The 15,855-nt window shown below is 37.9% G+C and overlaps 1 protein-coding gene across 1 annotated transcript; it reads left to right on the top strand.

Moving 5' to 3' along the window:
• The first annotated feature begins 4,695 nt into the window (after positions 1-4,695).
• Positions 4,696-6,160, top strand: LOC110263353 (uncharacterized). Its single transcript, XM_021104520.2, has 3 exons — positions 4,696-4,761; positions 4,865-5,215; positions 6,080-6,160. Exons 1-3 carry the CDS (start codon positions 4,696-4,698, stop codon positions 6,158-6,160), a joined length of 498 nt encoding a protein of 165 aa, XP_020960179.1.
• The last annotated feature ends 9,695 nt before the right edge of the window (positions 6,161-15,855 follow it).

Raw genomic sequence — 15,855 nt, 5'->3', positions numbered from 1 at the left:
TCAACTGCAAAGGAAACAAGAAACAAAAATCCAAGTTACGAAAATGGGAAACAAAACATAAAAACAAGTAAAGAACGGACACACGCGACACACACCAACATATGACTGGCAAGCAACCGGATCAGCCATCACGTCCCGAGGATTAAGAGGACGCTCCCCAAATAACTGCCACAGGACAAGAGCGATATCCCGCTCCTCCGAAGACAAGAACTCCTTCGAAACCCGAGTAAATACGGACGGACCAGCCTTAAAGTTCCAGTAAGTGGGGAACCGACGCTCACCCTCCAGCGTCAACCAAAAAGGGTGATGCCCCCTCGCAGGACGAACTTTAAAATAACCACTCTTAAAACCGTGGAAGGAGTCTTCATACAAACCGAAAACCCAACGGTGGGGCTGAGCTCGGAAGGATACATACCCCTTCTTATGCTTCCCCTCCTTAGTCGGAAGAGTACACAAGAAAAGGAAAAGAAAAACGTTTACTGAGGCAGGTAGCTCTAAATAATCACAAACGAGTTCAAAAGACCGTATTGCCGCCCAGCTATTCGGATGTAGCTGGGACAGCGCCACGGAGCACCGATTCAACAATTGCTGAACAAAAGGAGAAAAAGGAAGCCGAACACCAAGCCGGGTGAACATCGCCTCATACACCCACATCCAATCCGGCACTGTCGGGGAATCGAGATTGGTATAGCAAACCCTCTCGTCAACCTCAGGGAGGAAAAGCTCGTAGTGGCGTTCGGCGTCGCCACCCCCACAAACAGCCCCCTCACCACGGAGCTGTTGGAGGTCCGCCTCCGTCATCCGCGACGGTGTCCCCCAAACATCACTGGTGACCCAAGAAAAAAGGTCAGGGACACCCCCCGCCGGGGCCACCGGAGCCCTCACACCCTCCGTCCGTCGGCGAGCCATACCTAAAATATCGACGAGCACCACCGTCAACCAAACCTCATGGCAGAAAACGACGGCGGGTAAAAAACCAAAAACAAACACCGCCACCGCACACCACCAATTATACGGTGGCACTCGCCCCAAGCCCCTTTCTAAAAAACCCAACGGAACTATCTAAACACCACAAACTACTCTAAAACTACACTTAGCAAAAACAAAAAACTGCAAAAAACAAAGCAGAAGAAGCAAAAAAGAAGCGAGAGAAATGCTAACCTGATAAAAGGAAGAAAAACCCGAAGGAAAGACGCTGCAGAAGAAGACCAACCGAAACCACAGAAAGCGAAAATGGAGAATGGGAAATGCTGTAATTAGAAAGAGAAGCAATAGAGAAGTAAAAGCAGCACGAGGGAACTGAAGGAGGAAAACCAAAACGGTTTTTGAAAAAAGCAAACGACGAAAATACCCTTAGAAAGCAAAGCAAACGCAAGGGCAAAAAAGAAAAAGCACAGCCTGCAATAAATACCCCCTCGAAAAAAGGTAACGCCTCGAAGAACGCAACAGACACGACTGATACGAAAGAGCCACGTCAGACCTAAACGGTCAGACGAATCTTCCACGATACGGAGACCGAGGCACCGACGTCATCTCAAAGAAACCAGACGGGCACCCGAGAAAAAATCGAGCCCATGACAAATGTCTCCCAGCGACAGACCGACCTCGCTCGCTCTCCCGCTGCGGGGGCAACTGTTACGGATCCGACCCACGGATCCCGCATACCCGGTTACCCGGGGACAACCCGCTTCAAACCGAAGGCCCAAACACTGGCCCTTCAAAGCCTCTAACCCAAATATCTCTCTTATCTTAACCAAATAAGATAAGATAAGATATTCATCATCACCTATAAATAAGAGGACCAAGGTCCCCCCAGGTATTCATTCATTCCTCACACTTTCTGCCTCTTAGATCCATCTAACTTGAGCGTCGGAGTGTCTTTGAAGGTACCACTCCCCATTATTCCAGTCAGGCCATCCGGTTCCAGCTTCGCCCGCGGGTTCCCGATCCATCCTTCAAACCGTACCAGAGACATCTCGTACAAAACTGAATCAATGGAGAGATGGTGCAGCCAACTCACCTTGATCCCAGCCTTGATAAGTCATATAATCATGTAGAGAAAGAAGAGAGGATCATTTTGGTCGGATTGGAATTTTGATTTGAGTTTTAGTTCAGCAGAAATCAAGCTTTGAAGATTTGGAACTAAGAACTTCTCTCTCTTTTTCTCTCTACCTATTTTCGGCCACAAAGTGAAAATGAGCCAGCCTTGGGGGTTTTGGGGGTGTAGGGTGAGTTGTGATTGGTTGGCTTGGAGGTGGATTAAAATAATATTAAAATATCTCAGATGTATAACTACTAAAACTAGGTGTATCGGAACACTTGTGAAAATATCTCTAAAAATTATTTTCTGAGCTACTAGAATAAATGACTCTAGTAACATATTTATTATGAGAATAAAACATGTATAATGAGGCCTTAGCATTGCTAAAGTCATCAGAGAGTGTTGGTGCTAAGCTGCACCAGTAAATTGTGAACCCGGTTAAACCGGTTTTCTATTTTTAACTAAAACTGACCAGGTAACCTTATAATATTATTCAAGAAGCTTCTAATACTAATATAATGATAATATCATCCTATTATCTCTCTTCTCTCATAAATCGAGTCCGGTTTGTCAAACTGAGACTATTTACGAAAAACCGAATTAAAACTCCTAACCGATACGGTTCAAAAACTAGGTTCTTCGCGACTGCATCATCGAGCTTGCCTCGGGAAAGGTTCTAACTTAAAGATGACATAATGACAATGAGGATTGAGATTCTTGATGATATATCAAAGGTTTTCCCCTTACTGATCTTCCGGAGAAATTCATACTTTCAGAAAAGATCTCGCGTACTCGAAAATCGGGGTTGTTACATCTTTTACTCCTCTTCCTTTCCAAATTTCACTATCTTCCAATTTACATGTCCTTGTTCAGATTTTCCTCCAAATAACGTTCCTGCCACTACTGCTTCCCTTCTACTTCTATTTCTACTACTACTATAATTTGTTGTCATGCACTTTCTCAAATATTTATGAACTAGGAAATGTTCATCTTAGTTTTATTTTTCGTTAATTTGGAGCAAGATTAGCCCGGTTTTATTTGAGAATTAATCTACTTATTTGGTTCAACTTATTCTTTAAGTTTAAATTAACTTGAAATTAAAAACGTTCTTAAAAAGAAACTTTTCTTTTTTTCTCTTTCTGAAACGTCCCTACCTTTTTTAAGGAAAACTAAAAAGAAAATGAAAGCGATTATGGTAAAGAATTAAAATGTTATTATCGAACATCCTCTTTATACAAATGTGTCATCATTCTTAAAATGTCATCATTCTTCCGATTTGATTAATATATGTAGCTGTTATATTATACCCTGCACAAGAATTAATCTTTTATAATATATATATATATATATATATATATATATATATATATATATATATATATATCATCATATGTTTTATTCTTTATTTGCTTAATTACTCATTTATTTATATTTATTTATCTATTTTAGATGAATATGAAGATAGTACATGCCTTCATTTATTAGTGAAGGATGTGCATAATTTACCAGAAGGTTTGCGCATAGTTGTCAATTTTAATAGACAACATGCAGCAATAGGAGAAGCAGTCGGACTCCTTGCTGGAGTTTGTGGGCAATTGGCCACTGATTGTGTAGCATTTCCAATCAGTTTTGATAACTGGTCAGACATTCCAGAGAGCCTTTTTGAAAATCAATGGAATATTTTTTTCCAAGTAAGAAGATTACTTAAACTCTAAAGCTTATTTCTTTGTCATTATTTAGTTATATTTGTTAGTTAATATATATTCTTTTTTCCATATTAAAGGCTCGATTTTGCTTCAAAGTGTGTGATAGCTTGGGCAAACGATTTCTGCTCCAATCGCTTGGCAAAAAATGGAGGGAACATAGGATAAAGCTTTGAAATGAGTTTTATGATCCGAGGTTGAGTAAAACTGAGATCATAAATAATACACCAGAAGATATTACTCTTGATCAATGGGCTTTATTCGTAGAATATCGTTTGAAGCCTGAAACTCATGTAAGTACTTAATTTTCTAGTTAAATGTTGTCCCACTAAAAAGCCTTATATAGTTTGCTGCTGTAAATATGGAATGTTGTGAAAGGCCTTTATATAGAGTTGGTAATAAAAAGCCTTTATTCATAGTTTGCTGCCTGCTCGTCTTTTATTTTATATAGAGTTGGTAATGAACCAGCGATATGTTGAATGCATGTTATATGTTCAATGCATGTTTGACTCTATTTAATTGTGTCCAAATTTATCTTGCAGAACCTTTGTAAGAGGAATCAAGAAATTCGGCAAAAATAAATAATTCTTCATACTACAAGTGCTAAATCACTTGCAAGAAGAAGGGCTAAATTGGTAATCATTTCTATGGTTTTGTTTGAATTGGCTCAGTACTGCTATTCTCCAATGCATGATATTGACCAATTTTCCCATGATAGTGACTATTTTTCATGAGAACTGTTATTGTTACGATATTACTATCACTCACCACTTCATCATCATCACTATTCTTGCTACCATTATTATTTTTTATATAGCATAGGAGTCATTTATGTTTAGTTACTTAATTTTATGCATATCTTTTCTTAAATGATATATTTCTTCATTGAGTCTTTCTACTTTTCTTGAATTTTAGACGGAAGAGACGGGAAAAGAAGTTAGTAGGGTTCAAATGTGGGACATCACTCACAAGAAAATAGATGGAAGTTATGTTAATGAAAAGGCTAAAGAAATAGCGGTAAGACTAAACTGCAATAAGTAACTTGTTTGTATTTCTTCTTCTTTCTTTTTTATAAGATAATATTATGTTTGATTCTTTCTCTTTCTTTTTATATATATAGGAGAAGATTGAAGCATATAGCAGTCAACAAGTGGTGGAATCAACCGTTAATTCTCCTCTTGATGCTCTTGGAGTAGTTCTTGGGAAAGAGCACCCTGGTTGTGTTCGAGGTTTAGGCATGGGAGCTGTTCCAATAGTTTCTTTCAAGAACAACACTACAAGAATTAGTCAGATGAATTTAGGTTCTTCAAATGATGCTGGCACATCATCTACTTGTGGTCCAAATGTGCAAGAAGAGTTGGATACTGTTAAAGCGCAATTGCAAGCACTAGTCTCCTATATTGCTTCTAAGAAAGGAGGTAAAATTCTAGTAGAATTGGCTGGAATGTTCCCTACTCAACAAATTTCACAGGTACAAATATAATTTATGTTCTTAATACCTTATTCTATGTGTAATATTTGGACTCTTAAGGGAATTTGGGTCAATTTTAAAATTTGACTTTGGAAGCTAGCTTTAACTTTGTTAATTAAAAGCCTACCAACAATTGATTCCTATGAAAAAGACTAATTGATTCCTATGAAAAATTGATATACATATAACAAATTAAAAGGTGCAAGCAAGAAAGCTAAGAAAAATTTTAAAGAAGCTAAGTTAATATTATAATAACCAAAATTAGATTGAAGTAGTAACTAGTAACACACAGCGTAAGTAGTACACATGTTGTTTTATATTACAGTAACATTATTGTTGTTGTTGCTCCCCATTAACAAACTCTTATGAATTAGTTTCTCCACCATAAACCTGAAACTGTTACTAGTAGCACTCTTCTTCATGCTTCTAGCACTTAACTTGGCCATTATGATTATGATAAAGAGTAGAATGAAGTAGTAGCTCTGAATTCAAGTAGTACTGTATAAAAATGCAGTTTGTGTGATTGTGTGTGTGTGTGTGTGTGTGTATATATATATATATATATATCGAGTGGAAATGGTGGTGGTGATTGTGCATGTGGTATATGGCAGTTTTAAGATAAGATATAATTTGGAGGGTAGCTACACGGATATTTATTTGACAAAACAAAGAGAGATCGATGGTTGAAATAGAGTTAAATTACTGTGAGTTTTCTTTTCCTAATTCCCAGAAAACAGAGGATTTGTTGTGCAAATAGTTAGTGTATGTGAGTTTTCATTTTTGATTGAATAATTTCATATTAATAGTTTCAGATTCAGTTTTATATCCTTTTTTATTGTGCTCATAATTATATTTTTGTTGTAGGGATTGGATCAAGAGAGTGAAATTCCATCACCAAGAGAGTTAGGAAGTAGGTCTTTTGGAGCGAGCAACAAAGAAGCATGATCTTGTATAATAAAAATTTTATGTATTAAGTATTATAGATATATGTTAAGACAAATTATTGAAAAATGTTATCTTTGATACTTTGTTTTTGGATTATGAATTTTTATTTTCGGAGACTATGTATGAATTAAAAATCTTGTTATGATATTTGATTTAAGGTTATGCTTTTTGGTTATTATGAGACTTTAAAATTTGAGCTCTAAAAATGTCACTTTAAATACATAGTTTCAATCTCATTTTAAAAAGTCTAAAATTGTAATTAGGTAAAAACGACGACTAAAAACGCCATTTTAAACAAAAATGGTGCCATTATATCCTGGTAAAAATGGTAGTTAAAAAATGCCATTTTAAACGAAACGGATGCCATTAAACCCTGGTAAAAATGGCGTTTAGAAATGCCATTTTAAAGGAAAAGGATGCCACTAAATACAGGTAAAAATGGCGGTTATAAATACCATTTTTAACGAGAATGATGCCATTAAACCCAGTAAAAACGGTGGTTATAAACACCATTTTTAACGAGAAGGATGCCATTAAACCCAGGTAAAAACAGCAGTTACAAACTGCCATTTTAAACAACAACTAATCGCCATTTTATTTTGTTAAAATGGCAGTTAAAACCGCCATTATTACCGCCAAAAAACCGCTGTATTATCCACTGGTTATTACGGAAATTTTCAGAAAACTGCCGTAATAACCAGAATGGCGCCCAGAATACCAACGTTTCTTGGAAGCGCCGTTTTTTGTCATAATGGCGGTTATAACCGCCGTAATTCCCATAAAAAACCGCCATTTTAACCTTTTTTTTTGTAGTGACATAGAACTTCAAGGAAAAGATCCTGAAACCAGGTTCACTGTCAATGGACAGAGGGTTAAGCATTACCTTGAAGGAGATATAGAGCCAGGAGGCTCAACACTGCTACTAAGTTAAGTATAGTGAAGTCCAGCTAAAGACATTAAAGAAGCGCTTGTTGGGAGGCAACACAATAATCACTCATACTTTATTTTCTAGTTGTTTCCGTTTTAATTAATTTTCTTTTTAATTTCTTTTTAATTATATTTTAAGTTAGTTTTAGTGTTAATGATCTTGTACAGTGCTTAAACAGAGACAGAATAATGCAGAACAGCAAACAGAATACCCTGGAGTAAGGAGCTTCCTGCCGTTTAAATGCCAGAAAGAGTAGGGTGTTGAGCGTTTAAACGCCCATGGAGACAGCATGCCTAGCGTTAAACGCCAGCCAGGAGGTCCTGGCTGGGCATTTAACGCCCTGAAGGGAGCACAAGCCTGGCGTTTAAACGCCAGCCAGGAGGCCCTGGCTGGGCGTTTAACGCCCCACAAGGGGGACTACTCTGGCGTTAAATGCCAAAATGCTAGTATTCTGGGCGTTTAAACGCCAGCATGACAGCATGGAGTTTGGTGTGGCAGGACTTCTGTTATCTCATCAAGAATTCAATCCCATGGCTCCAAGAAGTGGCAAGACCGCCCCAAAGAACAAGAAAGAAGACAACTCAACAGTTGTTTTCAAACCTGTTCGATTCTTCACCAAGCAACATGAGGAATATTATCATAAGATAATGAGCAAAAGGCCAGTAATCCCTGAAGTGGGATTCAACCTTGGAGAAGAAGAATACTCAGAGATCCAAGAGCAGATTCGAAGGAGAGGCTGGGAGATTCTAAGTAATCCAGAATTAAATGTTGGATACAACATAATCCGGGAATTCTATGCAAATCTGTGGATGATAGATAAGCAAAAGAAAGATGGAACAACCATCCATACTTTTTGTACCATGGTCAGAGGGAAGATCATATACTTTCACCTAGACAGGGTGAGAGAGGTCTTCAAACTACCTCTGTAAAGGGATGACCGTGAGTCATACAACAGGAGGGTTGTAGCCAACCGAAAGCTAGATCAAGTCCTAGAGAACATATGCCTGCCCAGAACCCAATGGAAAAAGGGGAGCCATGCCAGCTGAAAAGGGCAAACCTAAAGCCTGTTGCTAGACTTCATTGTGCATTCTATACTCCCTACAAGTAACCGCTCTAAAGTCAATATTGAAAGAGCAGTAATGATTCACTGCATCATGATGGAGAATGAGGTGGAAGTCCACCAATTAATCCCCCGTAAGATTTACAAGTTATCAAATAGGGATTCCACTAGGGCCATGTAGGCTTATCCAAATCTCATCTTCTGCCTATGCCAAGAGGCTAAAGATTTAATCCCATCAGACCACTTTATTCTAGTGGAAAAACTAATCACCAAGCAGGTGATGGAGAGCTCCAAGATAGAATATGATAACCTAAAGAGGAAGGAACCCAAGCTTTCCTAAGAGATCCCTCCAATGGAGTACTGGGAACAGTTGAAGGCATCTGTAATTCACTTACAGAGCATGCTGGAGGATCAGCTCAGAGAGGAGCAGAAAGATCAGACTAGCATGATTTTCAAACTAATCAAAGAGCAGGAGAAGCAGGGGCGTGAGCTTAAGGAGCTGAAGTGCCAGAAGCTCTCTCCTGAAGAGCCCAGGGCCCCTCAAGCTGAAGAATCATATGCCCCTCAGGTTGAAGAGCCATGTGCCCCACAGCCTGAAGAAACCAACGCCCCTTATCCTGAAGAGCCCAACATCCTTCAAGTTGAAGGTTGTTGAGTTTCAACTCTGTGGCTATTCTAATTCTTATTTTTTTTGTCTCAAGTAATTCCATCCAAATTTAGAGTTGCATGATCACTAGTAGTAATTAAGTCTTTATTTTTATTTTTATTTTATGTCTTTTAATTTTTAGGATTACATAAGCATTAGTAGTAATTAATTAATTTTTATTTTTCCAATTAGCTATAAATTATTCCTCTTATCATCATTAAACATGAATAAAATAATAGATTTTTTTAGAAGAAATAAAGATGCATAAATTTTCGATTTTTCTAATAAAGAATAGTTAAATTATTTTGATGTGGTGGCATTGCTTTAGTTTCTGAATGCATGAATAAACAGTGCATATTTGAAGTTGAATTTTATGATGCTGGCTCTTGAAAGAATGAAGAAAAAGGAAAAATATTATTGTTAATCTGAAAAATTTAAAAATTGATTCTTGAAGCAAGATGTAACACTCTAACTATCAAAATGTCACGCTTCCGGCTACACCACTCTAATAGCTCAGGTATTACGACGACTCTTATATTATTTAATACTAAGATATGAGCCTGTTTAAAACTTAGACCGAATTTTTCGAAAACATACATTCATACTTACAATATAAATTACAATACTCACAGGAAAAACATATATATATATATATATATATACATATGTATATATGTTTTTCCTGTGAGTTTTGTATATATATACGTATACATACATATTAATTTACAAGCATCCCATATCAAAATCCTATCCCTCTTAGAAAACTTGCAAAGTCAAAAGCGATGGAAACATAAATACTAAAACAATACAGAAATATCGTCTAACAGAAAAGAAATAAGTTCTTCTGAACTTCGTTGTCCGTAACCTGAAAAAGAAAAGACCTGTAGGGGAGTGAGAACATCATCCTCGAAAGGGTTCTCACTATAGGGTTGTAGAATTACTATAATAGGATACGCGAGATAAAATCGTTACAGTGATTAATAACCGTCTTATGCATCTTTTCAAAAGCAAAGGTTTATATTAAAGAAAAATCTGAAATCTTTACTGAAAGAGGAAACTGTTCATTTCTTAAAAATTCAAAATCCTTTCAAAAGGTTTATCCAAGTTGAACCAGATTAGTTTTCGTACTTTTCTAAACCAGAAACATCAACCAAACATGGCCTTCAGCCCACCTCATGATCAACCACGGCCTTAGGCCCAAATAGTCCAAACAACAACCAATCACCGCGTTCCAATAGAATCCCAGTCGTAAACACAAGTAGGAAAGTTCAAGCACAAACAAACAATTACTTCAACTAGAACAATTAACCAAGTACAATATGCACACTCAAACAATGTCACCTAGATGCATATGATGAATGCCTATCCTAGTGCTTGATGAGTCTCATCTATGGGCTATAAAACCAACCCGACAAGTCCTGGTAGCTAACCATTAGACTGTCCCTCTGTCGTGCATCCCCAACTCAAGTTACGCACAATCATAATCATAATTCACATCCAACACCCTCACTGGTGTATATTCACGGGGGCGCTCATCCAAAACTTTCACAGTGTCCGGCCACACTTACGACATAGGGTCAGCAGAGTATCGAGCCTCCACCTGGAGCACGTGGTGGGTAGCCACTGCTTTCACCCAAGGAAACTCGTATCTCAGATAGGAAAGTGCAACAATCACAATATTAATAACTTAGCATATATGCGTTTATTCTCAGCCATAAATCAACATTCATCTCAGCCATTCAGCTTAAATTCATGATTCATAGTCAGCCATCCGGCTCATAACATATTCCGCAATCAATCATAATTCATTATCATACATAGCCATTCCGGCTCATAACATAATAGCACTTCCACCATCCAACATCATCAAACTCATAAAATCATCATTCAAGCCATAAATCACTTTTTCTCAGTTCACTTCACTTTGAAATAAAAAATCAGTTCTTTTCAGCCTTGGCTTTAAAATTCCCATTCCTCAAATCATTTCAGGCTCATAAGCCACTTTTACTCAAAGTAGGTTCCATTTTCAAAACAAGGCCACCCTCGGCATCCTCTTTCCGCAACTTCCAAAACCATGGGAAATTAAAGATCTCTTCTGAAATATTCAAAATCATCCATCCAAAAACAGGATTTTGTAACAAAAGTTCCTCGGTAGAGTCTCAAGTCTTTAGGGCAGAATAACATAACTCATTTCCTCAAATTCATTCAAAATCTTTAAAACCTTGGTTTGCTGATTTGAGTAATAAGAATAGAATCTAAGCGAAGATGAGCCGTGTAATCAATTACTCCAACCACATTTTTAAAGACTTTTCTTTGGTCTACACTAAAACCAATTTCCACCCCATATGTTAAAATTTGAAGCGCTTCTAACGACTCGGAAATCATTTTAGTTTTGCTAAACCAAAACTCAAAGAATACTTTAAACCTTCCCTAAAATGTCGAAAATTGAAATTCGTAAATCAAAATCCAAGTTCTTTCCAAGTCACTAAAACTTCTATAATTGAAACCTTTAAGTCAAGTTCAAACAACATAAACCGTGTTTAAGTCAAATCCAAGGAAACCTGAACTCTTTCCACCACTTAAACAGCCTTAAAAACATAATTCTCTTCCAAATGACTTGCACCCAAAAATATAGTGCTTTTCCTAGGAAACACAGCTAAGGCATAATCCTCTTTTCCAAGATTCTTTTTAAAACATAATTTTAACACTTTCATAAATAATTCAAGTGAAGAAAATAAAAGTCTTAAATTCACAATTCTCCAAGTGAAATAGTTAAAGGCCTTAAATTCAATATTTTCCGAATAACATTTCCAATTAAAGTCCCAGATTTTATAGAAATTTCAACAGCACCTCCCCTAAAACTTGAACTTTGCCACCTTTTTCGGGTCCCAACCAAATCATTCCGCAACCCTCTTCAAGGGGTTCAAAACCAAATCAATTCAAAATCAAGCTGTTTCCAAAGGTGCTTCATGTTCAGATTTCAAGAACACCAAATCAAATCAAATCAATTTCTAACAGGATAATCTCGATTTCAAATCTTTTACAAATTAACTTTAAAAAAGCATTTCAAGAACTGTCTGTTTCAAGAAACCGAACAATAACCCAGCCAATCCAGAATTCATATTCATCCAAGACAACCAACAATTACATAAGACTTATACAATCACTCAAAGATACATTTTCTCATGTCAATATCCATATATAATAATTCTAATTCATAGAATGTGGTCTTCTAAAAAGGCCCCTACCTCAATACGCAAAACCACAGCCCAAACACCTCACAGAGTTCTTTTTGCCTCAACCCGAATTGACGACAACCAAAACCTCGGCTCCACTTGCTCTCTCAAAAGCAGATCAGCTTCAAACGCCACAAACAAACTCGATTTCTAATTCCTAAAACATTAATATCACGAAAAAAAATCTTAAAACACACAACGGAAAACAAAAGGCGAGGATTCTGAGATAGAGACACATACTGGAATAAAAGGGATGGTGCAGCAGCCACCCCGAACTTAACCAGCAGCAGCTCCGACAGTGGCTAGAAGCTCAAGTGGCTTAGCAACAACCTCAATTTTTGACATGCAACCCTATAAAATTAACCTTACAACATTTATTCATCCGAATCCTTAACCGCAGATAACTATAACGATTACGGTATGAGCTTCAGAGCACAGGAAACTTACTGTGATGAAGAAGAATGACAAAATGGAGCAGCATCTCCGATGGCGACTTCCTACAGCAACAACGCCATTTCCCGGCAACCAGAGGCACAGCGACGCAGCCTCCAGCAATGGTAGTGGCAGACAACAGCATTTTTCTTCCTCTGTGCATCCCTGAGTCACAAGTCATCTCTCTCTTCTTTGGATTGAGACATACAGCAGTGAGAGGCCCAGCAGCGGTGGCGCTACGGCTCAGCAACGGTGGCGCGAACGGCAACGCAAACGGCTCACCTCCTTCCTTGCATCACACCATCTCTGTCTCTCTCAATCCCATCGTCGTTCTCCCTTTCTCCTTCGAGCTCGACGGCAATGGACCCATAGCGGCAATTACCTCATGGCAGCAGAGTGTGACGGATCTGACAGCACATGCGGCGTCTTCGATGGCGAGCCCGACAGTGACCAGGCGTGACGGCAGCGATAGTAGAGCGCGGCACGGTGGTGAGGCGCAACGCTGGCACGGTCCTTCGCCTCTCCTTCCCTTCTGCCTCGCGGCTTCCTCTCACTCGCCTCAGACCTGGCTTGCGATGGCGGCTCGTGGTGGATCGACGGCGACAGCTCAAGGCATGGCCTCCGTCCATGACCCAACGATAATGCGGCGACGGCGATAGTAAGCTCCTCGCCGGCGCCGATCCTCCTCTCTTCCCTCTCCTTCTTCCTGTTTTCCTCCTAACCCATTCTGCTTCTTTTTTTTCTTTCTTGTTACAACGTTGCTACTGCTGGGTTTTTGGGGGAGGGTTTCGGTGGCTGTTAGGGTTAGAGGGGATTAGGGTTTTGAGTAAAATTAGGGTTAAGGGTAGTTTGTAATTTCAAATAAAAATAAGAATAATTTAGTAATTAGAAATAAATTTTAATCCAACAATAATAATGTATAAAAATACTATTTGTTCATCAATTTTACAAATTATTTTCAATAAAATGTTCAAATCCAAAAATTAGAAATAATATACCTAATTTCTTTATTTTCTAAAACAACAGTATTAATATTTTAAAATATTAATTATTTAGTCCAAATCATATAAAATTCTTATTATTTCATAACTACCAACTTTATAATTTAAATATAGAAAATAATTCAATAATTGTAAAATTGGATAATAATCTTGATTTCAAATTCAATTAATTAAAACTTTCTTTATTTATCTTTAATAAATAAATTTCTGAAATTAAAGCTACAAAAATATTGAATTTGAATTTAGCTCATGATAGCCCTTTTTCAAAAGTTCTGGGTCTTACACAAGAAAAAGCAGCAAAAAGAAACAGAAAAAAGCATGTTGCAAAATAAAAAAAATTATATGCATACGAAAAAGAAAGAAAAAATGTGAAAAGAAAAAGAAAAATAATAAAAATAGCAGAAAAATCCATTACTGCCTAAAAATGCAGGAAAAAGATGGCAGATTGAAAAAGCCAACAACCCTTTAAACCAAAAGGCAACGGTATAAAAGGGTCTCAAGTCTTTGAGCATCAGTGGATAGGAGGGCCTAAAAAAATAAAATCTTGGCCTAAGTGGCTCAACCGAGCTGTCCCTAACCATGTGCTTGTGGCGTGAAGGTGTCAAGTGAAAAGCTTGAGACTGAGCAGTTAAAGTCATTATCTAAAGCAAAAAGAGTATGCTTAAGCACTCTGGACACCTCTATCTTGGGACTTTAGCAAAGCTGAGTCACAATCTGAAAAGGTTCAACCAGTTAAAGTGTCTATGGCATGAATATATCCGGTGGTAATACTGGAAAACAGAGTGCTTAGGGTCACGGCCAAGACTCAGAATGCTGTGTTCAAGAATCGAAAAGAGCTTAACTAGGAGAATCAACAATATCATCTGGACTCTAAGTTCCTAAAGATGCCAGTCATTCTGATTTTCAATGGATAGTGAGATGCCAAGACTATTCAGAAGCAAAAAGCTACTAAGTCCCGTTCATCTAATTGAAACTGAGCTTCATTGGAAACTTAGAAATTTATTGCATCCGAATCTTCTTTTCATCTTATTTTATTTTTAAGTTGCTTAGGGACAAGCAACTGTTTAAGTTTGGTGTTGTGATGAGCGGATATTTTATACGCTTTTTCGCATAGTTTTCATGTAGTTTTTAATAGGTTTTATTTAGTTTTTTATTAAGTTTTTAAAGGTTTTAGTGTTAAATTCACATTTTTGGATTCCACTTTGATTTTTTGTATTTTTATACCACTTCAAGTATTTTCTGGCTGAATTTGAAGAGCTGGAGCAAAAGTCTGATTCAGAGACAGAGAAAACACTGCAGATGCTGTCCAAATCTGACCTCCTTGCACTCAGAAGAGATTTTCTGGAGGTACAGAAGTCCAAATTGAGCATTCTCAATGGCTATCAAAATCTGACTTCCAGATTTTTCCAGCAATGTATAATAGTCCATAGGTTATTTCGGAGTAGAAGGCCCAAAACTGGCATCCAACGCCAGCTTCCTACCCCCTTTTTGGCGTCCAACGCCCAAGGAGCAGAGCCCGATGTCCAAACGCCCAGAAAGGACTCCCTAGCTGGTGTTCCACATCCAAGAGACCTCATAGCACGTAGATCTCATCAAGCTCAGCCCAAACACTCATCAAGTGGGCCCTAGAAGTGGATTTTAGCACTAAAAAGACTGTTTTACCCTTACTAATCATTAGTTTAGTATTTAAGGGATTTAATTCATGTTATTCGAACACTTTCACATCATTTTTACCATCATACACGTTTGTCATTGTATCTTACCTCAGTATGAGTTTCTAAACCTCCTAGGTTGATGGTAGGAGCCATGCTGAGTCCTATGAATTAAGAAAAGTACAATTGTTCCTCATCAATCCATGTTTGATTAATTCTAAGATGTATATTCGTACTTCATTATGGTGAGTAGGATGATCTAACCAATTAGCTCTGTTCATCACATTATGACGAATGTGCCTGACAAATACCCGCATCTACTTGGGTCAGAATGCGTCTTTCACCAGACAAGGACGAACAACAGCTTGAATATAGATCTCTCAGATGGCTAATCCACGACTTCATTGGGAACTTCTCGAGACATCAGTTCAGCCAATTTCTGGGGAGATTAGGATCTCTATGGTAGAGGCTAGAACCAAAAGATGTAGCATTCTCTTATCCGGAAGATCCGACCTTGTCTGTGGCATTTTGAGTAGGATCATGAAGGAGAATGGACTGTACGCACTTCACCCTCAAGTAGAGATCGATTCACACTAAACCTGGGGTTCAGATCTGGAGGAGTATTGGCAGCTGCTCAAACCAGTGTCAATCACATACAGCCTGCCGTTGAAGACATCACTCATAAGCAAGGAGCAGTAATACCAGAGTTGATTCAGAAAGACAAAGCAACTCTAACTCTC

This window comes from Arachis ipaensis, chromosome B6 (assembly GCF_059453495.1).
Source record: "Arachis ipaensis isolate K30076 ecotype BB chromosome B6, ASM5945349v1, whole genome shotgun sequence".
NCBI lineage: Eukaryota > Viridiplantae > Streptophyta > Magnoliopsida > Fabales > Fabaceae > Arachis > Arachis ipaensis.
This window is presented reverse-complemented; position numbering and strand designations above follow the sequence as displayed.